This window comes from Xyrauchen texanus, chromosome 8 (assembly GCF_025860055.1).
Source record: "Xyrauchen texanus isolate HMW12.3.18 chromosome 8, RBS_HiC_50CHRs, whole genome shotgun sequence".
NCBI lineage: Eukaryota > Metazoa > Chordata > Actinopteri > Cypriniformes > Catostomidae > Xyrauchen > Xyrauchen texanus.
In genome coordinates this window covers 35393535-35417470 of record NC_068283.1, presented here as the reverse complement: position 1 = coordinate 35417470, position 23936 = coordinate 35393535, and the positions used below count along the sequence as shown (strand labels likewise).

The 23936-nt window shown below is 37.6% G+C and overlaps 2 protein-coding genes across 2 annotated transcripts in view; both read right to left on the bottom strand.

Annotated features, from left to right (window-relative positions):
* Window positions 1-567: 567 nt before the first annotated feature.
* Window positions 568-3719, bottom strand: LOC127647455 (somatotropin; the record flags this gene model as incomplete). The annotated part of the gene is made up of 4 exons (XM_052131712.1): window positions 568-771; window positions 907-1068; window positions 3264-3380; window positions 3576-3719. Coding segments are annotated over 4 exons (627 nt in total), but the record flags the coding sequence as incomplete, so codon positions are not given.
* Window positions 3720-9250: 5531 nt separating this feature from the next.
* LOC127647450 (sodium channel protein type 4 subunit alpha B-like) overlaps window positions 9251-23936 on the bottom strand; it is a 57691-nt gene continuing 43005 nt past the window's right edge. The window contains exons 16-26 of the mRNA XM_052131697.1: window positions 22735-23139; window positions 21068-21182; window positions 20796-20950; window positions 20486-20659; window positions 20233-20355; window positions 15812-16096; window positions 15615-15668; window positions 15268-15409; window positions 15084-15184; window positions 14669-14939; window positions 9251-13673 (exon numbers count right to left, since the gene is read on the bottom strand). Coding sequence (XP_051987657.1) covers window positions 12430-13673; window positions 14669-14939; window positions 15084-15184; window positions 15268-15409; window positions 15615-15668; window positions 15812-16096; window positions 20233-20355; window positions 20486-20659; window positions 20796-20950; window positions 21068-21182; window positions 22735-23139 — 3069 coding nt within the window. The 3' untranslated portion in view covers window positions 9251-12429. The remainder of the gene's footprint in view (window positions 13674-14668; window positions 14940-15083; window positions 15185-15267; window positions 15410-15614; window positions 15669-15811; window positions 16097-20232; window positions 20356-20485; window positions 20660-20795; window positions 20951-21067; window positions 21183-22734; window positions 23140-23936) is intronic.

Here is a 23936-nt window from a genome sequence, read left to right as displayed (position 1 = left end):
AATGGATAAGGACAAATACACACAGCATGAACAGAACAGGGTGAGCTAATAAAAAGGTTAAGAGTATAATTTAAAATGTGAAAGCACATTTGAAAAGCTTACATTAATAGCCTACACTTGTGAGTGAACTCATCCATCCGAATGACAGTTTTAACATTAGACACTGATCTTTAGTTTTGGTATATTGAGTCACAATGAATCATATCACTTGTTTCAGCACTTTTAAATTAATTTGCACACATTTAAAAATATATTTCCATAAACTGCTTAGCACCATTGTGAAATGTTAAATCAGATTCAACATTTAAATTTCTAAGGAACAAATGTAGTTTATTAATTTACACTTCTGAACGAATGGATGAGCTCCCTAATTAGAAGTATACTGTAAATACAACAGTGGTATGTAAAGTTTACACCGAGGCTCAGACTAGCCTTGCATGTTTGCCATTTGCTGCAAATCCAAGATCAGATGATTATTCGTTTAGGAGGTTTTACGGGCTCAAACTACTCTTAAATTTGCAGCAAATCACAAATGTGTAACAAGCTTTGGCAGTCTATTGGCGCCCTCTACAGTGTGCAGTTGGAATCTAGGGATCTCCTGCAATTTGCCACCCTAAGGTAGGTTTCCACCTTGTGCATGTCCTTCTTAAAGCAAGCAAGCAGACGAAAGCTCTCTCTGAGGTTGCCCTCCCCCAAGGTCAAGTAGAAGTCTTCAAAAGGCAGTGGCAGGGAGTCATTGTCATCCATGTTTGGTTGGCCATCAAGGCATCCCTGTGCAAATACCAATACCAAATGATATTAAAGCTGTCCAAATAAGATCTTATAATTCCTAGCTCACTTTCCTGGTCAGAATGTGGCCATTAAAACAAGATGATAAAGACATCTCTTAACATCTCTCTTTGTCACCTTTATTAGTACACTGATGCCCACTTTCAGGTCGGCCAGCTTCTCTGTGATCTGTCTGGGGTTTCCGATGGTCAGGCTGTTTGAAACGGTTCCAGTCAGGGTCTGGCTTGGGTATTCCCAGGATTCAATGAGGCGGAAAGAGATGCGAAGGAGCTTCAACACCTGAAAAAGTGAGAAAAAGAATAAAGCGACATAAGACCACTGGTCATTTTTGTGTTTGCAGTGCTACCCATATTTGGTTCAGCTGATCTAACGCCCAAAGTTATGAACTTATTATTGAAGTCTACATCACAATTAAAACTCCCTAATGCATATTCCCGCGCTTAATTTTCACTCTCTCTTTCTTTCATGCGCACGCAGAGACCGTATGAGAGATATAGCCTACCACGTGAGTTTCTTGTTAGTTTTTTATGTGTCAAGCAGCGTTTTGAATAATTACGGATTAATCTCGAAAAGAGATTAAATCATGAAATGTCACTCTAACAATAACAGCCTCTTTGCACAACCTTGTTGATGCTTTATAACAATAACGAAGAAGCTGCATAGCTATGCGTCAACCACTAGAAGTTGATCAAATATCATGTCACGCGGTTATGCACGTTCCCAAACATCATTGTATTATAATCATAATTTAGCAAGAGAGAGAGAGGCGATAGCCATCCATGGCGGTGATTGTAGATTTTTAGATTAAATAATAATAATAATTTATATATTGCTGTTATTTAGCCTAAATATTACTAATAATTTTATGAAGTTATTGGACAAAATGTATTTTACTTTCATGCCAATAAAGCCCATTGAACTGAATTTAATTGAAGTATAAAGTGTCATCAATATTTTATTAATTTAATAGTGGCTTAAGGAAATCCGTCAGGACTGATGGTGCTGCCTGTAAGGTCAATTTAAGTAATAATACTTTTAAAAATGTTTATCAGAGAAGACGTCCTTTGTCATGTATGAAGAATCTTTTGTTAATACATTTTTAATGCATGCATTGTGATACATTACCAGATGTTACTTGGTGTTCAGCCGACTGTGCCCCTAAATTCAGTTTAAAAGACTAAAATAAATTTAGTTTATTAAAAGACTAAAATAAATTCAGACACTTGCTAAACCTGTCACTATACACTGCAAAATATTCCTGATCCATGAGAATGTCTACCGTTTCATTTTGAGGTAATGTTATAATATTAAATCATTTTAATCAAACTTTTTTTAATAACTATCCAACATGTGAAAGGATAGTAGCTATTTGGGGTAAAAAGCACGCCTGTAGCAGGGGCTAAATGCCCCCATAAAACACATTGTTTTTCTTAAGTGTCCCCCCACTTATGTAAATATGAAATGAAAAATGTTCAAAGTGGGCTCGCAATGACTGATCCAATCACAATGGAGATTCATTTGTTTATAGAAGAAATTTGTTTAAAATTGTTTATTGAAATTTAACAGGAAATTGTTAATGGTTAATTTGTTACTCAAAAAGCATCTTGATGTTTCAAAAATGTTTGCCTATGTTTTGCCCTGTAACTGTTGTCGCTAAAATCTACACATACACAGCCGCTGGAGAGCGAGTGTGTGTTTAATCTCTTGTCACACAAAAATTATGTTGCTTCATCAGTGTTCAATGAAAATAAATCTATTTATGTATTTTTTATTAATACACTTTGTGACCAGAAAAAAAAACAAAAAACATTTTATTATTATTATTATTTCTAGTATTGCTTTTCAGGAGCTGTTTTAGCAATTAACTAAAGTACGAAATAATTACAACAGTGCCAAAAGATCGTTCTTTTAATTTCGCGATTATACGCACGTGCGCTTCCGCATTTTAAATAGCTCCACCTATTTTCATAAGTGGCGCGAAAAACGATTAGCTTTCAGTTAGTAGCGTACATATAGCGAGTCACTCCAAAAACTGACACTTGCCTGAAGAAAGACACCCTGAAGGGATTTGCCGTTAGTAATCGACCACATTAGCATCGTATGTACCTGTCCTTAAGGATTTAATATGATTTATTAGCGGGTACAATTTTTACCCAATTATTGGGCCAATATTGTTGACGTTTGTAGCAGGCCCATCCATCTCACTAAGCCAAGAGAAGCAGCAAAAATTGTTATTTGTCTTTAAAATGTGTCAGAATATTTTCTAAAATATTTTCTTTGGTTATTACAGTAACTAAATGTATAGGCCTACTGTATGTCTCTGACTAAATATTTAGGTGAAATAGGGTGAGTTGGTTCTGAAAACCCACATTTAGATGTCACAATACTCATAAATGTAAATTGTTTATTAATTGTTTTGTTTTAATTTTTGATTATGTAATTATTTATAATTTTGGCTGATGTTGACTACTCACAGAGCTCTTCTGGGTTTCATCTTTGCCAGTGGGTGCCTCTATAGAGTCAGAGTTGCAGAAAGACAGAGGGAAGATTTTACTCAGCTGCCTCCGTTCCTCAGGCAAGAGGCTGTCCTCCTTGATGATGAAAGGTAAAAAGAAAAAGTATGGTACAGGTTACATGTTATTCAAAAATGTTGAGATATCAGGTATACAATGTTCAGAGAAGTTTGAATCTTTCTCCTGAACTTTTAAACGGCAATTGTTATGAGCAATCAGTTCTGAGGAAAACAGTTTAGAATTTCTGAGTTTTGAAAATAGTGGGAATCTTACAAAGTCATTGATCATTTTTGCGGCCAGCTGGTGCAAGTGTTGCACACGTATGACTGCATTGTTGAAGAGCCGTTGATTCTCTGAGGCTGTCCCCTGGTTTACCAGCAAACAAACCAGCACCACCGACAACAGCACATGTGCTTGAAAAATAAAAGTACATTATATTTTGTTAAACCTTCATCTACTTGTTTTTCAGCTTAATTAAATAACCACATTACCAAAGAAATTATGATTTTGTCTTTTAAAATCACTACGACCTTACAGAGTCTATCATAACAATCAAGTCAGTATTATGGATGAGTAAACGGTTAACTTCACAATTGAAATCACATTTGAGACCAAAAATCATCAAAGCAATACCTCTAGCCATTTTGCTCAATGCGGACGAACTCTTGAAGTCCTAGTTGAAGGTTTGTGAATGTTTGTGTATCTGGCTTAGATGTACCGATATTTATATGTGAAATGAACGTGTTTTGATGCATCTTGATCAGAAACATGAGAGTTTCCATGAGAACTATGCTTTAATATGCATTGTTATGTGTATTTAGACACCATACGTTAGTGTTGTGGTTCTGGTCATTTATGCGTTTGGTTATTTCCATTACTAACAGTACAAATGATGCTGGCACAAGAGACAGCAGAAAGGTCATAATTTTCTTTATTGAATATGCATGTATGTAGGTATTTGTAGAAACCGGTCACAATTTTTAAAAATGGTTGGAAATGTGTGAATTATTTGTGAAATTAGGGGAAAATGCATTGGCAATTACAGTACTGAATTTTTACATTGGGCTTTTATACTCTGAAAATGTTTTTAAATACAGCGACTTGTCTGCACATCACTATATTTGATGTAATGAGAGGATGTGTGTAGCATTACCACGTAAAACTGGGATGGTGCCGTCTCCTGCAGAAAGGACACCTTCTCAATAATTATGAGAGTAAATCAGGTCAGGTAAATCATGTATGTTGTCACTTTGGGGATGTGGGAGAACTTTCCTATTTAGATGTCATGTTGGACTGTGTGTAATATTCAACAGTTTTAGGGTTGTGAAATGTCAGCGTGACATTAATAGTTTAATCCCTTTTCTGTGAAAAACAGAATACAATACCTGACCCTCATAGCTAATGTTCTGCCTGTCACTTGCAATGCAGGTTAGCGGTATCAGGGCACACATGGTTGTAAACATGGATAGAAATGGACCAATTTATACCCTAAATCTTAGATGCTACTTATTATGTGGTAACACTTTACAATAAGATTATATTTGTTAACTTTTAGTTAATGCATTAAATATAATGTGTAACACTGAACAATCATTATTTATAGCATTAATGTTTATTGCATACAAATTGATCATTTTGTGTTAATGTAAGTTCATAATGTATTAACTCATGTTAATGTATACAACTTTTAATGTAAAAATATATAACGATTGAATTATAAAATATGAATATCAATTATTTTTGTAATGTTTGGTAACCAATATGATTATTGATATTGTAAATTAACATGTTTACGATAAAGCCCCAATGTAGAATGCTACATGCTACATATATCTAATAATAATAGCCATAATCGCTAAATCTGACAGATAAATAAAACATTTAATAAAAACACTAATATTGGGGTAATACTGATAGTACTCAGTGGTATATTTTGTGCATCACTAGTGTCAAATATTGCAGGATAGATTCGTTTTGCTGTTTGATTATTAACAATGGACTTTTCTATCTTAAAAGCTGATGTGTAACTTTTTTGGTGTAAAAATACTTTATCCAGCTTAATATGCAGAGGCCACTATAAGTAATCCATTCGTAGGTTGATTGTCTTAAAAATGGTGTCTCTGTGGCACTATGTTCCTTTTTTGTTTTGAATGACCCATTCAGCTTGAAACGACAACATTGAAGGGCTTAAGCCCCTGATGTTTTATATAACCCATCAGACCGATGGCAAACACCCGGGGGGGGGGGGGGGGGTCACCTTCCCTAAATAGACAGTGAATGCCTAGCCTCTTATAATATAGAATGCTAGTAATGTTGGGCCAAACATCTGTATCAGCTGTTAAAAGCAATTAAAAATGCATTGGACAATTAGCCTACAGCTTATGCTGTGTAAAAGAAAATATCTCTTGTGTGGAATTAATTTCAATTGGGTGACAATGACAGCAGAGTTGGAATTTGCATGCTTTGCACTGCTAAAATGTAATGAAATGGAACTACTGTTAAAAATTAACACCACTAATTCGCCCACCTTAAAACTTGATACAACAAGGAATATGGTGAGCTAAAGTGGAGGCTATTGGAGCTAAAAAATGACAAGCTTCATCATTCAGGATTCAGTTAATGCACATTGAGAACATAAAAAAAAATAAATAAAAAAATCTTACCAATTTAATGTGTGCCTAACAAGAAGCTATTCAGAATTCAGTTCACTTGAGTAAATAATGGGCTTTTGTCTCAGTATTTTGTTTATAACTGAGACCAGTTACTCTAAAACATGGAATAAAGTTATTGAAATTTATTTCGAAGTTGTGTAATTAATTGTCAGTGATTTGATCATTCTAGTGTGTATATTTGTTTTCTCCAAAAGTTTAATTTAACAACATGTTAGTGTTACGGTAACAATCCAATAAAAAGTAATTTAATCTTAAGACACTACATTATATGAATGGAAACAGTAAATTTGACATCCGTCCAACAATATATCAGTATGAAATGTTGAGTAGTTGAACCGAAATCCCTACTGCATGATAAAATATTTTAATAGACCACCCACTCGTGTGCCACGCTGGCCTACCAACAACTGATCCGTCTATTTTTTTGGGCTCTGTTTTTATTTTTTTTATTTTAAAGAAACCGCAAACTGCTGCCAGATTTGCGGAAATGACTGATGTTAACACTGGTTGTTTTCATCACAAGTAAAAATAACCAGTCTGATATTAATTTAGATGCAGTGATTACACTGTAGTAGTATGATTGTGCTGCATCTGAGAGAGGTGTAACTAAGAATGGTACGGTCTGGTTTATGCGATTATGCTGAGGAATTACATTGGTAGAGGGAGTAGCTAGCTCAAATTGCCTTGTTGTATACCAGGGTTGGGGAACCTTTTTCCTATTAAAGGCCATTTGAGTATTTACTAAATTATTTGCGGGCCATACAATTGCTTGCAATTTCTGATTATGGGTTAAAATTAGTGTACACACTTTAAGTGCTCACACACCAAGAAAAAACACTGAAAGGTGTGACTATTATACAATATATTGCGTTGTTATCATTTAAAATGATTTGTAATCATTATTTAAAATTATAATTTTTTTTACAGGCCATTTTATGCTTTTCAAATTATTTATCAAATGGCCTCGCTGGCCTTTATATAGGCCTGATGTTCCCCACCCCTATTGTATTCAGTATGATGATCCTGTTAGACAGTATTCTTTTCTGTAGATCCTGGACCAGAATACACATTTCAAACTAAAGAACTTCTGTATTGCAGAATCTGATTGTAGATTCTGGTCTCAGATCAGCTTTAAAGGAAAACATTTACAAAGGCCAAATGGAATTGTTTGGCACTTAAAGACATTCTAGGACTGCAAGTTACTTCCACCCTGTGGTAAACCCCCCCATGCTTCAGCTGTTCATACTAGGCATTCTGACCAGTGTCTACCCTCTGAACATGGTACCTGTCAGTCAGCTGTGAGAAACCAATACTCCCTGCAGAAGTTGCCCTGTCAGGTGGATCTAGGAACAGCATCCATCCTCTAAATTCCGTGAATAGAAAGAGCAGAGCTGGTCCTCTGTCAGCAGTAAGTAACTTCATATACCACAACCACATATTAAGGTGTTCTGAGTACAAGGAAACTGTAAGCTGCAGAATTTGTATTTGTTGAAGACTTACTGTTGGTGTAAGGTAGCCAGCTAGTACGTGATAGCTGTGCAGGTAAACCTCACTTTCCTGGCCTTGAGAGATGCACTAGCGACCGAAACTAGGGCCATGGCTTTTATAGCCTCCTTGCTAGTGTGTCTGGCTCCTTTGTTTATCTGGTGTTAGTGTGCAAAACACTTTATTTTTTTATGTTTTACCTTGTCTATTAGAATGAGTTGGTTGCCAAGATTAAGTAATGCTACCAGTTTTTGTTTATGCTATTTCATTTCTAGCCACAAGGTGGCACCAAATGCATCATAAAGAAAAGAAGGCTATATTATTTGAATATTACAATTTCTGTATGGAAAGAACTTTAAATTATTTTATACATGCATTCTTTTTCAATGAAATTTGCCTTGCTGTGCTCAGAGTTGCATGTTATATGCCTACTATGATTTTGCAGCTCAAATGTCAACTGATTCTATAGCATTTCAACAACTAACACTTTGTTAAGACTCCACATTACTTGAAATGTTGATCAGAGCACTGAAAATGTGGTCACAGTATCAAATCGCTGATCCTAATGGAGCAAATGGAGACACTGTAGCTTCATCTCCTGTTAAGGTGAGCTGGCGCAACTTTACTGTGATCCCATATCCGTGCAGACTGCTAAGTTCTACATAGAGAACATTGTCTACCAACCAAATTCTGCTCCCCAATGTCAACTTGGATGATACGGGATATCATCCTCTCTTTGTTCTGAATCTCTTTTCAACTTTCACTTTAGGTCTCATTAATTAAGACAGTCTCTCAGGTGAGTAAAATTTTTCATCTCTTTGAATCTCTAGACTTTCTTGACAAGTCATATACAATCCTATAGCAGTCTTTAGGCAAAGCAAAGGCACCTGCCCCTGATGCCATCTGCTAGATGTTTACAATGCCTTCAAAGGACCAAAGATATTTAACCCCACTGACCCTATCATTGTAAGTTGTTCTTGAACTTTCTGTATCCTTAAATGCTGAAGCGATTTGGACAGGAAAAGTTGAACACAGATCAGCACTGTTGGGGAACTCTCCTCCTATAATGCCAACTCCACATTGTTCCTTTTCTCAACAACTCTTGTTTCAAAGGGGGGAAATATTACATATCAACCCTGGAATGCCTTGACTCCACCCCTCTCATTTTCCAATTCCACAGGCTGCTCATCACAGCCCTTGAGTCGTCTCATGTTGCATGCTCCTGGGGCATCTGCGGGTTCTTTGCTTTGGAGACACCACTTGTTGATGGGAAGAGCTTCTCCAATGCTTCCTTAACTTGCGTAAAGGCTAAATCCCAAAACAGGCTCTTCACATTCCCAAGCAGCCTGTAAATGAAGCAAACAAAGGTCATGTGTGCTGTGCTGACAATGCTGAGCAATGTGTAATCTATTCAGAACAGTGTTGATGAAACATGTCCTACATGTTTTCAGTTGTTCCGAAGAGTTAGCGCTCCAGATATTTTGAGCCATGGCACTCTTGCAGGTGACGCAGGTTCAGATCTGGCCAGGTTTAAATTTAGGTTCAAATATTGTCTCATTTCCAGTCCCAAAATAATTTCCTGTCCTGTCTTGATCAATAAACAACCCCCAAACAAAATAAGACATTGCAAGTATATTCATGTTTTCAGTATTTTATGTCCTGGGATAAAATCTTCAATTTAGTGGAACTTCCATTTAGAGTCCATTTTGCAGTAAAAATAAAGAAAATTAGGACACAAAGCGATTAAACTAAAATTAAGAAAATTAAAAAGGAAAAAATTACAGTCTAGCAAGCAAATGTTAAATATAAATTAGTTATATAGTAAGTGAATGTTATGATGCCTTTGGAACAATTAACATTGATCACCATGATCTATAACAAAACAAACACTTAGATTCTCTCAAAGCAGAAGTTTATTATAAACCAAGTCACAATTGGTTAAAAATTTCCTTTTTCTGGTTTCAGTGAGATTATACAAGCTAATATTGGCAAATAAAAAGATGAGTTTATTACACCAATATACACAGAAATAATAGACTGTCACTACTGTGTGTCTCACTCAAATGGCAGTGAGAATGAATGACCATATAAATACCACGCTGCTTCCTTTCATCAGAGTGAAAGAGATGCAATTAACACAGTGACCCGCTGTCCTAAGTTCACTCTCACAGTTCACCCCTGACTTGATTTGTATGCACGGATCTTGGGCCGCTGTGATCCTGGGGATGCTGCAGTTGTTCTCTTGCTACGTCCAAATGGGATATTGTGAATGTAGGGGTAGGTTTGGTGGAGAGTCACAAATGCCCTCTAATAGACAATCATGAAATTGTTTTTACTATTTAGTGTTCTTGAAACCTTCATTTACCTTTTACAGTGCATAATGTGTATTAATTTAAACAAATCTCTATGTCTTCCTTCTATCCACAAAGAAACCTTTGCCATCCTTGAAAGTGTATCCTAGACAGGCTGTGATCAACTTGGGGTGTATTGATGATTTTCTTGCATGGCTACAGATCAGAGGACAAGAGCCACAAATATGTCATATTTGTATACTAAAGGTATAGTTAATCATGCGTAAAGGGTGTATTTACAGCCTATGATATGTACAGCCTCATCTGAAAAAAATAAATAAAATAGTATCTTCCATGTTGACTATCAAAGCTTGCTTCTACAACAAACCAGTGCCAGTTTCATTTTGTTTTTGATTGAAATGAATTTCAAAAGCATCACTGTTTACTAAAAGGTTACTCTGCCATATAAGTAGCATGTGCACAGACAAGACTTGTCTTACCACTGGGTGGTGTATGTTTGCCATTTTAGTTGGAAAATGTGCAATATATAAATGGCAAGAAAATGTCAGCATAGATTAATACAATATTTCTTTCCCAACATTCCACATTGTTCCTTAAAATATTAATAGTTTTTGTTCATAAAAATTTTCATTTTATTTGATTGTATTAAAAAAAAAAAAGATTATTCCAGTAATTTAAACAGAGAGGAAAAATATGAAATGGACAGATGTTCCAACCCTTGCAACATTATCCACAGCATGCATTTGACAGGTGTGACAACGTAACAGATACTGGGAGCAAGATGTGTCAGTGAAAGTTTAGTAAACAAAATGTAACATTAAAGTACTAAAATAATCTTTCTGATGGTTTTCTTTCATTGCACTATAGTGTTTAATATTTTTGTTTAGTTTGATTTTGAAGCTTTGGGCATTTCCTCAGTTAGATAAATTGGATTTTATGTAACAAGACTTAACATAAATATCACTCAAGAAATGTTGAACTAGGGCAACTTAAAAAAATGGGTTATTAGGAAGAAGAAAATAAATAGTTTAGTAAATAAAAACTGCAATAGAATAAAGCATTTGGCTTCTTGGAATAATACCATTCTGCTATGTGCATTCTTTTGTTCACATTGTGGTTGCCTTTACATCATTAGTGCTTATAACCCCCCCCCCATTAAAAAAAACTACAAAGATGTGAAAGTTTTATAAAATTGAAAAGTGAAAGTCTGAAAGCATCATAAACTTTAAGTGATCCAACTCATGTTTGTTTCAGTTTATTTAATATAACAAATAAGGAATATGCTAAGTATGACTGGGGGTTAATTAAACACTGTATATTTAAATTTAGCCAGTATATATTTAATAAATTATGTAAAACAACAAGCAATAAAGAAAAGACTACATATGAAATTAGAGCTTCTTGGCAACAACATTTTTAAATGCTGTTATGTCTTGTTCAAATGCATTTATTTTGTATTTATTTATTTTTTATTGTGCAAATTTTGCATTTCTTGGATATTTATATTCTTTATTTTATTGTATATGTGTATATATGGCAATTTGCACTGTAGTTTCCTTCATGGGATAGTTAAATGTTCCATCCTATCCTTTACCATATCGCACTATCCCACACCTGGCTCATATTAAATGGCAAATAAGTAAAGTAAAAAATTTAATAAAAATTATTCAACCAACAGCAATATGCCAAGGATTTCACAGACTTTATACTTGGAATTAACAATTTGCATTTATATATCCCATAAGCTGGAAAACGCTATAACATTAACATATATCAAAGCATAACATTTAAAGAATCCATGTTTGCATTATGAAATGGCATATTTTAGTTATTTTGCCAACAAAATTTTCCACTTTCATTTGACTTAAGGCTTACTAGGTAGTGTTAACAACACTACTGCAGTTTTATTTAGTCCATTAAATTACCGTTAGTAAAGTCTATATAAAGAAGTGAACTATTAAGACTAATATACTTCATTAAATACTGATTAATTGACAATTTTGCCATTTTGTTAAATGTTTAAATATTATAAACTGCAAAGTCATTATCAGAACAAAATGTTAATTATGAAACACATCCCATTGAACTGTGAAAAGTTATTTTTTAAAATTACCTACCTCAAATAGTTTAATATTAAATGCAATAAAGTCAGATGCTACAAAAAGTTAAAGGCTCTCAATCTGAATCTGTTCAAGTGGTGGTAATTGCAGGCTACATTCCATGTGATTGCTTTAAATTAAACTTCTTGTCCTGTTTGACTATTAACCATTATTGTTGTGCTTACGATTTATATATTTTACAAAAATATAGTTATTATTCAAATCATTCTCTTATTTAGTGTTCTCTAAGGGTCTGTGGATCAAAAATTTTAAATGCCACAATGATATCTGTACTAGGGCACAAAGTTCACAGCCCAGTCATTTCCCAATGCCATTTGACAAACAGTTAGTGATTGTCTTCTCAAGGGCAGTACTGGTACGCAAGGAGCCTTCGATTGCATTACACTGATTGCAATTCTTTGCCATCCCTGTTCTTAAGTTATTTCATACTGGCCATGTGTGCCAGAATTTAACTCTGAAGATGAACAAACAGTCTCCTGAGGGGTCTCAGTATTTTGGTGCACTATAACGGTTCATTTTATACCATTGTTGGAACATGCTACACAATGGACTCCTTCAAGTCTTCGACATTGGTTGAGGAGTCATGGTTGGAGAAGGGGGCAGAGTGCAAGATCACTTCACTCTGAACCTTGACTGGGGGACACCTAGCCCTAGGCTGTTTTTGCACTAGTTGAGGGAAAGAGAAGCCGATAGCTTTGTTGTCGTCATCCTCAATGGCCTGATCTCCATAGAGATGGCTCATTGTCTTAGCTATCATCCCCACTTTCTCTGGAGCCTCCTCATCATTTTTCTTTGAGCGTGTCTTCTCTCTGTATATATATGAGGCATGTTTGATGGAGCGTTTAAGCACGTGCTTGCGGAATGCTCTCTGAATAGTCAAAGCCGACACCTCCTCTTGCTTTTGTCTTAGAGTGCTAGTAATTGGCTCATATGAAGCTTTTGAAGGGTTGTTTGCCATGAATTTTTCCTCCATAGTGGCTTTCATTCCATCCATTTGCCCAGAATCTCCCAGAACATCTGTAGTAAGGGCTAGAAGAATGTCCAGACAGTGGATCTTATCTCCAGGGACCATGGGAAGGTCCATTGTGATCAACTTCAGTGTGTTTGGTTTTGGGATTCTCAGTGGCTCTTTCAACGTGTCACAGAATTCAGACAGCCTACTGTAATTGATAAACTGAGAGGCATCAGGGTCAAACTTTTCCCAGGTTTCATAGAACATCTCAAAGTCATCCTCGCACAAGGGGTCACCGCTCTCTTCAGTTGCTACGTTGAAGTTCTCAAGAATAATGGCTATGTACATATTGACTACAACAAGGAAAGACATGACAATGTAGCTGCAGAAGAAGACAATTCCCACTGCAGGGCTCCCACAGTTGCCTCTGATCATTGAGCCAGGGTTTTCTATATCTGGGTCACAGTCTGGTGGATTATTGAGAATAGGTGACAAAAGTCCATCCCAGCCAGCAGAGGTTGTGATCATGAACAAGCATATGATACTGTTTCCAAAAGTCTCAAAATTGAACATGTCATCAATGCCTGCTTCTTTTTTTACATAAGCAAAGTTGGACATGCCAAATATTGAGAAAATGAACATAATTAAGAAAAGAAGTAGGCCAATGTTGAAGAGGGCCGGAAGTGACATCATTAGCGCAAACAGTAACGTCCTGATACCTTTCGCACCCCGAATGAGCCGCAGAACACGGCCAATTCTGGCCAGTCTGATGACACGGAAAAGGGTAGGTGAGACAAAATACTTCTCAATAAGGTCTGCCAGCAAAAGACCTGCAAAAAAGAAAATTAACATTTTATACAGCCTCAATGTTTTGTATGTTTATGAAATTACTATTTATTCATGTGATTACTATTAATAAAGCTAACGATAGAGTGCAACAGCGCCTTCCCACTTTTTACAGATGTCTTGGTTCTGGAAGTATTTTTCCCCATTCATTTATGCCCAGGGATTTAATAAAAAATTTAATTTTAAGAATTTTAAGCCATGAGCTCTTAGGTGAATCGCAATATTACAAACTTAAATTTTTAGCAAAAATATAGGAAAATCAGACAAAAAAAACAAAGGTACAAACTGTGTTCTTGGTGTCTTTCATGAGGGAATGAACTACAATCTCATGAAGCATTGAAAAGGACATAATCATAATGAATATTTTCAGATATATACAAATACAAGCATGTTGATAGTGTAGGAACACTCGATTACATCATTTGCTGCTTAGCTATTTTGGCATGATTTGTTTGCCGTAATTATTTAATTGATGGATCTTTCTCTGCAGGGTTATGGGTAGTGTAGTTCTTCACCAGAAATTCTACTATTAAACTTTTTTGTTTGTTTGTTTAATGAAGTTGAAATAACAGACAGATGGCTTCAACAGAAGCACATAAGAGAAGTAGTATACACACATCCAAACACTGAGGCAGTGGATGATCAAAAATGGACAAAATAAAATAAAAAGAGAATGGCAAACTGCTATAAATGCTCCTGGATAATTTAATAGAAAAGACAAAAACAACATTTTGACCACGTAAGAATGGGCCAAGTGGTCAACACATTGTTTTTGTCTTTTCTATTCCAATAGCATTGTGCCGTTCTCTTCTTGTTTTTAACAGAAGAACATACCATTGATTAACAACCTTAGAGATCAAGATAGATCAGTCTTTAAAGTTTTATAAGTAATCATTATTAATCAATACCCCTTTGGAAAAAAATGTATGGGATTTTTTTACTTCCAAACCCGAATGTCACACTCTATAGTAGTGCTTACCTACGACTGAAAGAATGACCACTACAAAATCAAATATATTCCACCCAACAGAGAAGTAGTGATGCCGTAGGGCGGTGAGCTTCAGAACGCACTCGCCAGTGAAGAGCACAATGAAGACAACATTTATAATGTACAGAATGTTTTCCTTCTCTTCACTCTGGTCATCTGTCTCCACCATCATGGTCACCATATTCAGGCAGATCAGCACCATAATGAAGATGTCAAAGAACTGCTTGGTAACCAGGTCAAACACAAAGCCTTGAAAGCAGTTCTTTAAACAGCAGGTATATCCAGGCAGCATATTTCAGAGAAGAGCATCCAAAGGAGAAGGAAGTTAGTACTTTCCTTTTTATATCAGATTTTATTCTGTAGAGGAACAAAATTCAATTTCAAGAATAAAGATGTTATATATTACCACAGGCCTTGGAATAGGTTTCTGTGGTTTCTTGGAGCCAAGTTTCTTCATGGCATTGTAGTATTTTTTTTGCTCCTCTGTCATGAAGATGTCTTTACCTCCTAAGTATAGAGACAGAGACCATGATTCCAAGGCAGAAAATGTTTTTGTTTTTCTACAGATGAAGAAGACCCATAGTTGATACTTATCTTTGACTTCTGTTGGTTGAAATTATCAATGATGACACCAATGAATAGGTTGAGGGTGAAGAAGGAGCCAAAGATGATGAAAATAACAAAGTAAAGGTACATATAGAGGTTTGCCTCATACTCCGGCTGCATTTCAATCTGCTCGGAACAAAAACAGCTTTTAAGATTTAATGGGAACACCAAGAAAAATATTTTACATGGCGCATAAACCAGTTTTTATGCTTCAAGAATTTTTTACATTGAAATGCAATAAGCCTCTCTGTTGTGTTGTTACTTGGGTCTCTTTTAAGGTGAAAATGGTTCCATTACCTCTATTTAATGGCAAAAAAAAAAATCATATTACCTCACGGGAATCCACAGCACCATACATGATGTCCATCCATCCTTTAAATGTTGCCTGGAAACCAATTAATAACATATTTAAAAATATCTCATTTTGATCCAAGTTTCGATAGTTTTGCAGCTCAGCCATGTAATTTATCAATGTGCACATTTGTTTCCTTTCTGCAGACTGACATGACTACAGGCATTAATGCTTACCACTTGCAGTAAGGAGAGGTAGCCCATGCCTACGTTGTCAAAGTTGACCTTCAGATTCATCCATCGCACCTCATCATGACCAGCCAATATGAGGTCCAAGCACTGAGTCTTATTGTTGACCTCAGATGGAAGGAACATCTCTTCGGATGTTCTATTGAAGCAGTAGTAGTACTTTCCAGCAAAAAGATTCACTCCCATGATGCTGAAGATAAGCCAAAAGATAAGGCACACCAGGAGAACGTTGAAGATGGAGGGGATGGCCCCCACCAGGGCGTTTACCACCACCTGTGCATATTGGCAGCATAAGGACATGTAACTGAAGCGTATACCTTTAACCCTTACCTTGGTTTGATGGAAAACCTTTTAAGGTTTTTAAGACAAGTCAATGGAACATTCAATTCTTTGAGGACAAGGAGTACTTATATTATTAGTGTGTATATTATTGTAGGGTGAGAGTGGACAGCAGAAAATTCAAAGTTTGGCAAAGGGGTCTTATTAATTAACCACCTGCAATTTAGCTTAAAGTGGACCTATTATGCAAAATTCACTTTTAAATGGTGTTTGAACATAATTGTGAGTCAGCAGTGTGTACACAACCACCCTACAATGTTAAAAGTCCACCCGCTCATCTTACATTTCTGTTAATCAAAAACAGTGTCTCAAAGTGATTGTTTTTTGTTTCTGCTAAAACGTGACATAACATTAGAGCAGGCCTCGCCCAAAATTTGTGTATGTTTGTGCAAATCATTTTACACCAGACTGCTTTGTGAATGAGGGTCAATATAAAGCAGGATTTTCAACAAAAAAATATATTCTCAAGCATGGATCAGTACCAGCTGATCGTGTTCCAGCTTTATATCCTGAAGATGTAAAGTATCGCACTTTATATTTTGTGAATGTTTGCAAATCGCCATTCCGAATGTGCTTGATAGCTGATTCCATGGCTAATGCAGCTAAAATTACTATTGTCAGGTGGCGGTTTCACTGGGTTTACTGATACACAAAACATACAAGAGCAGCGTGAGTAAATCGCCCTTATATTGCTCTCTTCAGTGCATTAACAATGCCGAGAGGAAGAGGAGGAGACAAAACAGTAAATTGTGTAGGCTCATGATGACATCATAGCAATTAAAGGGGAAAAACGCTCATTCTTCAGGCAAGTATGCCAGATATATATAAAAATAAACCATTTTGTGTGAATTATAATAAACAATACATATGTTTTAACAGTACACTTTCTGTCCCTGTTACACTGATTTAGTGCTTTGGGAACGAGAATACCCACGCCGCCGCACTGTGGATGTCTGGACCCCTTATGGTTGTGTAGTTGTGCTCACAAGAGCGCGAGAGGTCTCAGACATGAGCTTGTGATGTTGACTCAAGGACATAAGAGCCCGGAGTTGCATGAACATCCAAACTATATAATCTTATGTGTGCAGAGAGGACAAGCCTGCCGCATCACAAACATGCTGTAGAGGGACACCTCTAGCCAAGGCTTTAGAGGAGGCGATCCCTCTGGTAGAGTGAGCCCTGATACCTACTGGCGAAGATTTACCACGCACCTCGTAGGCCAGGGCAATATAAAATAGTGTCCCTCACCCAATGCAACATGGTCTGCTTGGTGGTGGCTGCCCCCCTGTTGCAGCCCCATGGCAAAGGAAAAGTTGCCCTGACTTACGCTACTGACTAGTGCGGTGGACATAAGTCTGAAGGGCACGGACTGGACAAAGTCGAGAAAGGAACCTTATGCAGGTAGTCAGGATGAGGGTGCAAAATTGCTTTAGCATTCCTGGGGCAAAATCTAAGCAGGCTGGCAAGACAGACAGAGCCTGTAGATCCACAATTCTTTTTAGAGAAGTCAGAAGTTTATCAGACGCTGACTCTAGAAGTTCTAAGGGGGTCTCAACCAGACCCTCAAGGACTATTGCTAAGTCCCATGAAGGGATCCTGGTCCTGGCAGGAGGTCTCATTCGCATGGCTCCACGAATGAAGTGAGCGAGCAGAGGATGTCTCCCAAAGACAACCCATCAATCAAGGCGTGGCAAGCCGATAGAGCGGCCATGTAAACCCTGAGAGTGGCAGGGCATGTGCCTGCTGATAATTTTCCTGCAGAAAGTCAGAACTGAAGCAATATGACAGTTAACTGGATCCATATTATTTGCGTAACTTATTCTAGTAGAGAGAGCCCTAGCCCTAGCACTTAGAATGGTCTCGATAACTTCAGGTGAAAGCCCAGTGTCCCTCAATTGGTACGGTTCAGGGGCCAAACATCCAGGTTCCACAGCTCGGGCTGAGACAGAAGGTCCCTCCTGTCCGGAATCACCAAGGCGAGCCGTCGAGGAGAGACATTATCTCCAAGAACCATACCCTGTTCGGCCAATGCAGCGCTATCAGTAAGAGCAAGGCAAGACCCTTGCTGGCGAACTCTGACCAAGACTTCCGGGAGCAGAGAAACCAGTGGAAATGCATACAGGCGCATTCTGGGCCATGTATATGCCATTGCATCCAGACCCAGGGGGCTGGGTGACTCAGAGAGAAGTAGAGGGGACATTGCGCTGTCAGTTGCGAGGCAAAGAGGTCCACTTCCGCTCTGTAAAATCTCACCCAGATTTGTTCCACTATCTCGGGCTGGAGTTTCAACTCCCCCTTCTGTATTTTCTGTCTGGACTGTAAATCTGCTCCCACATTCAGGCATCCAGGGATATAAACTGCTGTGATTGACAGTAGCTTGCCCTGGGTCCAAAAGAGAATCTGCCGTGCCAGTCTGTTGAGCTGGAGTGAACATAGACCTCCTTGATGGTTTATGTTAGAGACTACTGCTGTGTTTTCCACCCGCACCAGGACATGGCAGCCTTTCAAAGACTGGAGGAAGTATTTCAGAGCAAGAAATACCTCCATCAACTCGAGGCAATTGATGTGCCAATCGGGCTGATGACCCTCCCATTCCGCTTGAGCTGGACGACCACTTAAGACCGCACCCCAGCCCGTCAGGCAGGCATCTGTCATTAGCAATTTGTGATGGCAAGATGCACCTAGAGTGGGACCCAAAGTAAGGAACCGGGGTCTGAACCACATAGAAAGGTTACGAAGCGTGCGGCGCGTAACCCTTATTAGCCTTAGGGGACTGGCCCTTGTATGAAATCCCCTGGCTTTGAGCCACAACTGAAACTGTCTCATGTGCAGAAGGCCCAAAGGGATCACCGAGGACGCAGATGCCATGAGACCTAGTATTCGTTGATACTGACGAACAGTGCAACCTTGGCCTAGCCTGACTTTGCACAGGGTGTTCTGAATGGACACTATTCAAGTGGGAGCCAATTGTGCCCACATCATCATCGAATTCCATACAACGCCCAGATTGGTAATTTCCTGAGTGGCTTATATCAGCCAGTCGTCTATGTAATTCCGAATGCTGATGACCCGGAGTCACAAAGGAGCCAGTGCTGCATCCATGCATTTTGTGAATGTGCGGGGTGATAGTGCTAGGACGAATGGAAGAACCCAATATTGGAACGCTTTGCCCCCGAAAGCGAACCTCAGGAACTTCCTGTGTTGTGGCAAAATTTCTATATGAAAATATGCATCCACGAGATCGATTGTGACCAACCTATCGTGGTGTTGGATTTGACCGTCTTGACAGTTAGCATCTTGAACTTGACTCTAGCATTTAGAACTTCGAGCGACTCGGACGCAACCTCCCCACCCTTCTTGGGAACTATGAATTGAATTGAATTCTGTAGCCTTTTTCTACTGCTCTTAGAACCCACATAGAAACACCTGGCAGTAGCTTCCACACTGCCAGGTTCTCTGAGATGGGTATCAATTTTGACACTTCTTGTTGAGGGGATGTCGAGTATTCCGTGTCCTGGACTAAGGCAGGAAGCAACGGAACACCCAACATTTTGCTGGAAACCTCAAACTCCTGATACACCAGAGGCGTCAGGAATGGAGAGGTTTTAGGTATCGGGAAGGTACAGGTGAATGCTTCATGTGCTCCGACCTGAGGGGGGCTACCCCCATAAGACTGGGTGCATGACAGTCAGGGTTTTTTCTTCTTCAAAATGACTGCCCTGAGGTCTTGCTTTGGGGGCTGCTGAGGGAGACGAGTATTATTATTGTGCTATTACTGCCTAAGTAATGCAAACAATAAACTTAATTTTATTCAAAAGAGAATTGTGTACTTTTTCTATTGATCAAGTTATTGGTAATTAATCAAATAATAATAATTCAGAACCAACCCACTAGATAGGAATTGTGCTGTGCGAATTTAGTGCAGATTTTGTGGGCAAATCTGTGCAGTTGTCTGATCTGCATAATCACTTCAGTGAATCAGGTGCTGAACCAGTGCAGACAGTGCATGCAAATAAACAGTGCTTTTACCAGGAACAATTAATTCTAAGTGAACTACTACACAAACTTACCTTCATTCCTTCAAATCTGGAGAGAGCCCTTAGAGGTCTCAGGGCTCTCAAAGTTCTGAGAGATTTAATGGCCCCCAGTTCAGAGTAGCCTAAAATATTTGCAGTGAAGCTGATTAGAGACACCTGCAGGAAAAAAATAATAATATTATAATGCCATCAACATATTTATTGATAGTACATTTAAGGTTGATTAAACAATGCCATCAACATGATTTGCACTTTAGATGTGGAATTAGGATGAACTAATACTTACATCAACGATGAGAAAGTCCAGCCAACACCATGCATTTGTGAAATAGACCTTAAAACCATAGGCCACCCATTTCAGAAGCATCTCAATGACAAACACATAGGTAAAGACCTGATCCGCATATTCAAGGATAATTTTAATCACTCTCCGTTGTTCAATGTATATGTCTTCAAATGCCTAATAAAAAAAAAAAATAAATAAATATATATATGTGTGTGTGTGTGTGTGTGTGTGTGTGTGTGTGTGTGTGTGTGTGTGTGTGTGAAAAATGATGATTCCTATTTATTTAAGTATAAATGGCTTACTGACTTACCAAAGCTCCACTACTGAGGAGGATCATTAAGATGATAAATGTCTCAAAGTAATTGTGTTCCACAATGACATAGCAGGTTTTACGAAAATTCCACCATGCCTTCCCTTTCCCTTGGGTAATGTCAACATCCAAGCAAGGACATCGCCTGATGCAATCTGTAAACATAGGCAAAAAAAAATGTAATACATGGATAAGATAATAAACTATTTTCCTTGAAATTCAATAAAACTGTATAAACCAGTGGTGTAAGTCATTTTTCATATGCCTCTCACTTTCTGTATAGCAGTCCTCTGGGATGGCGGAATCCTCTTCAACCTCTAATTCCATTTCTACCACAGGAGGTTTGTCCACTGTGCTGCATGTTGAAGATTCATCTCCATCTTTCATCTGTCCAAAGGACAAAATTTAGCCAGTCAGTTATTTTTCTGGGATGATTAAAACTAACTTGGAGAAGAACAATTTTTTTCTGGAATTTTTTCTGGGCTTATTTCTAAATCAGAAATAATTTATGTTCATTAGTAAAAGAGTACTGTATATTTTAAAGGAACGTGGCTAATTTCAATGAAACGCTGCCCACAGAATGGTATAATTTACTAGAGACAGTGCTAAGGACTTTATTTGGAACTGCAACAGGATCTAATAAAATTTGAAGATAGTCTGACACTCACTTATGTAAGAGATGTAAGTGGTTCATATCAAAGACAAACAAATACTATTATATATGTCTATACCTCTACAATAGAAAACATCTGTTGCAACACATGTTTTTCTGAGAGAAAAAGTGTTTTTCTTTTTTGCTCACTAGAACTACAACGCCACATGTGGAATATTCCTAATTCCAAATGTTCACCCATCATTGGCAGATAGGGCAAAAAATAAATTTTTGATTTTAGTGTTACTAATTTGGGTATTATTATTAACATGATTCAATATTATTATCCATTTCATTACAAATAGCTTCTCTCATTAAACAGGCATTTTAAAGAAAAAAGTAACACTAGATCAAGATTTCTGTAGTAAATTCTCTCACAGAAACATCTAATTTCCCTTCAGATCTTATTAAAGTGTTTACATGAGACTTATGTATAACTGCCTCAACTACCTCATGTTCATGTTCCCTCTCACTGACAAATTGCTGGATGTGAAATGCAAAGCTTTGGCACACATGGGGGCATGACATGTGAACTGTGTTACCTGATCCACTTCAGAGGCATGCCAACAAGCAGTTGCTTAGTGAGTTGGGGCCTGTGTGCTTCAATGAATCAAATATCGAATAAAATGTACAAACTTCACTGGTAAGATATACATTGTATAGTTTTCAAATATAGGAAGGCCTTATGCGTTTTCTACTTGTTGGGTCAGGAAGTTGTTGAGCAAGTTTACTAATCATGGTGTGCTGGTGCTCTTTCCCACGCTTGTAATATGGTCTCTGCCATTCCTTAGACATGCTTTCTAAACAAGATCGTCTCCAAAGATGACCCATGAGGCTTGAGATGAACTTTGCAGTCCCAGCTTTTGAACTTTGCGTCACAGCATTTGGGATACATGTCTAGGTGTGAGAGGTGTTGATGGAAGTGTGTCAGTAATACCCTTGCCACCATTTCTTCATTTGTGTGATCTTTCACATTGGAATTAGATTTCAAGAAAGAGTGATCAGAATCACTTTAGCCATTTTCTCACTTGCCAAATTCTCTCACAATAACAATCTATCATGTAAATGGTATTTCTTATTTAATTTTTCATTAGAAATGAAAAAACTATAAAACTTTGTGCCAGTACCTAATTCCATCATTCATCTTAGAATGTCTTCGTTATATCTGTACACACACAAAAAAAGGTCCGACAGTACATAGGCTACTTTCTCAGATTACATATTTTTTTATATTTATGTCTAGGACTATGTTCTTACTTAACACACTTCTTATTGAGGGGGACTCACTGCATAATTTCCATCAATGGCCTCTTTGTCTTTATCCTCAGAAGTGCTGTCATCATCATCATCATCATCATCAGATTCACCATTGGCTATAGGCACTTTGATAACTGCCATACTGGAATACATGACAGCCCCACCAGATTGACCCTTGTCATCCCACCCTGACACACCTTCCACCATTTTCAGGTCAAAATTATTGCCCTCTTCATTTTCTTTCTTGCATTCTTCTTTTGGCTTCATGCCAAGCAACTGTCTCACATGTCTGATAATGAAGGCCTTTGCCCAATCAATGCCTCGTGTGATTCTAGAAATGGCAATCTGCAGATTGTTCTCCCCCTCGTCATCAGATGCTGCCAGGCTGCCCCCACTGAAGGAACTGAGCAGCAAAGCCAAGAAGAGATTCAACACCTATAAAGGAAGGGAATGAGAAAAAACACTGTGTGGGTGAAATATTCCAAATATAAAACACTAAAATTAGATACTAAATCTATATAGTAACTAGTTTTACACAGTATACCGGTACGGTACTACTGTGGTACATGCATTTAAAAATACCAGCAGTTTTTCAAACCGTAGTACTGTATTTATGAAAATATTGCAATTACTGTGTATATGTGGTAATTTAATGTTTCTCTGATGGGTGGTTGATTGTTTGTTTTCTCTGATTATGGTATGTATTTATTAGAACATCGTGCCACAGCAAAGCAAATCATTTGCAGAGCTCTGTTTGAAAGTGTTTGAAACATTGCAATTTCTGTTCTTCAAGTGATCACAGGATTGCCAAGAAATTACTTCCATCTCTCGATAAACACATAAATGGTAAAAATGTTTTGTTTGTTTGTTTTTTCGCTAGCTAGTACCTTACACCTGCTAATATATTTAAACTTTTTTTTATTTTTTTATTTATTTTGCAATCCAGACCTCTAGGGATCCAAAACAAAAAGCTATTGCTTGTGTTGACTCCGGGTTTGTCACTTTTGTTTCCTTACATAAGCCATTTTCACTTTGGTCAATTAATAACTGTAACGGTAATCCCACTGCCACCATTTTTAGGAATTGGCTGTTTGATACTTGTATAAATATAGATCGTCCAGTGAGAGGATTGCCTGGTCTTGATCTACGCAACTTGATGTTGCAAATCTGACAGATCCGCCCTCTCAAGCATCCCAAACATCATCTGTCTCGTCTAACGTAGGAATATCAAA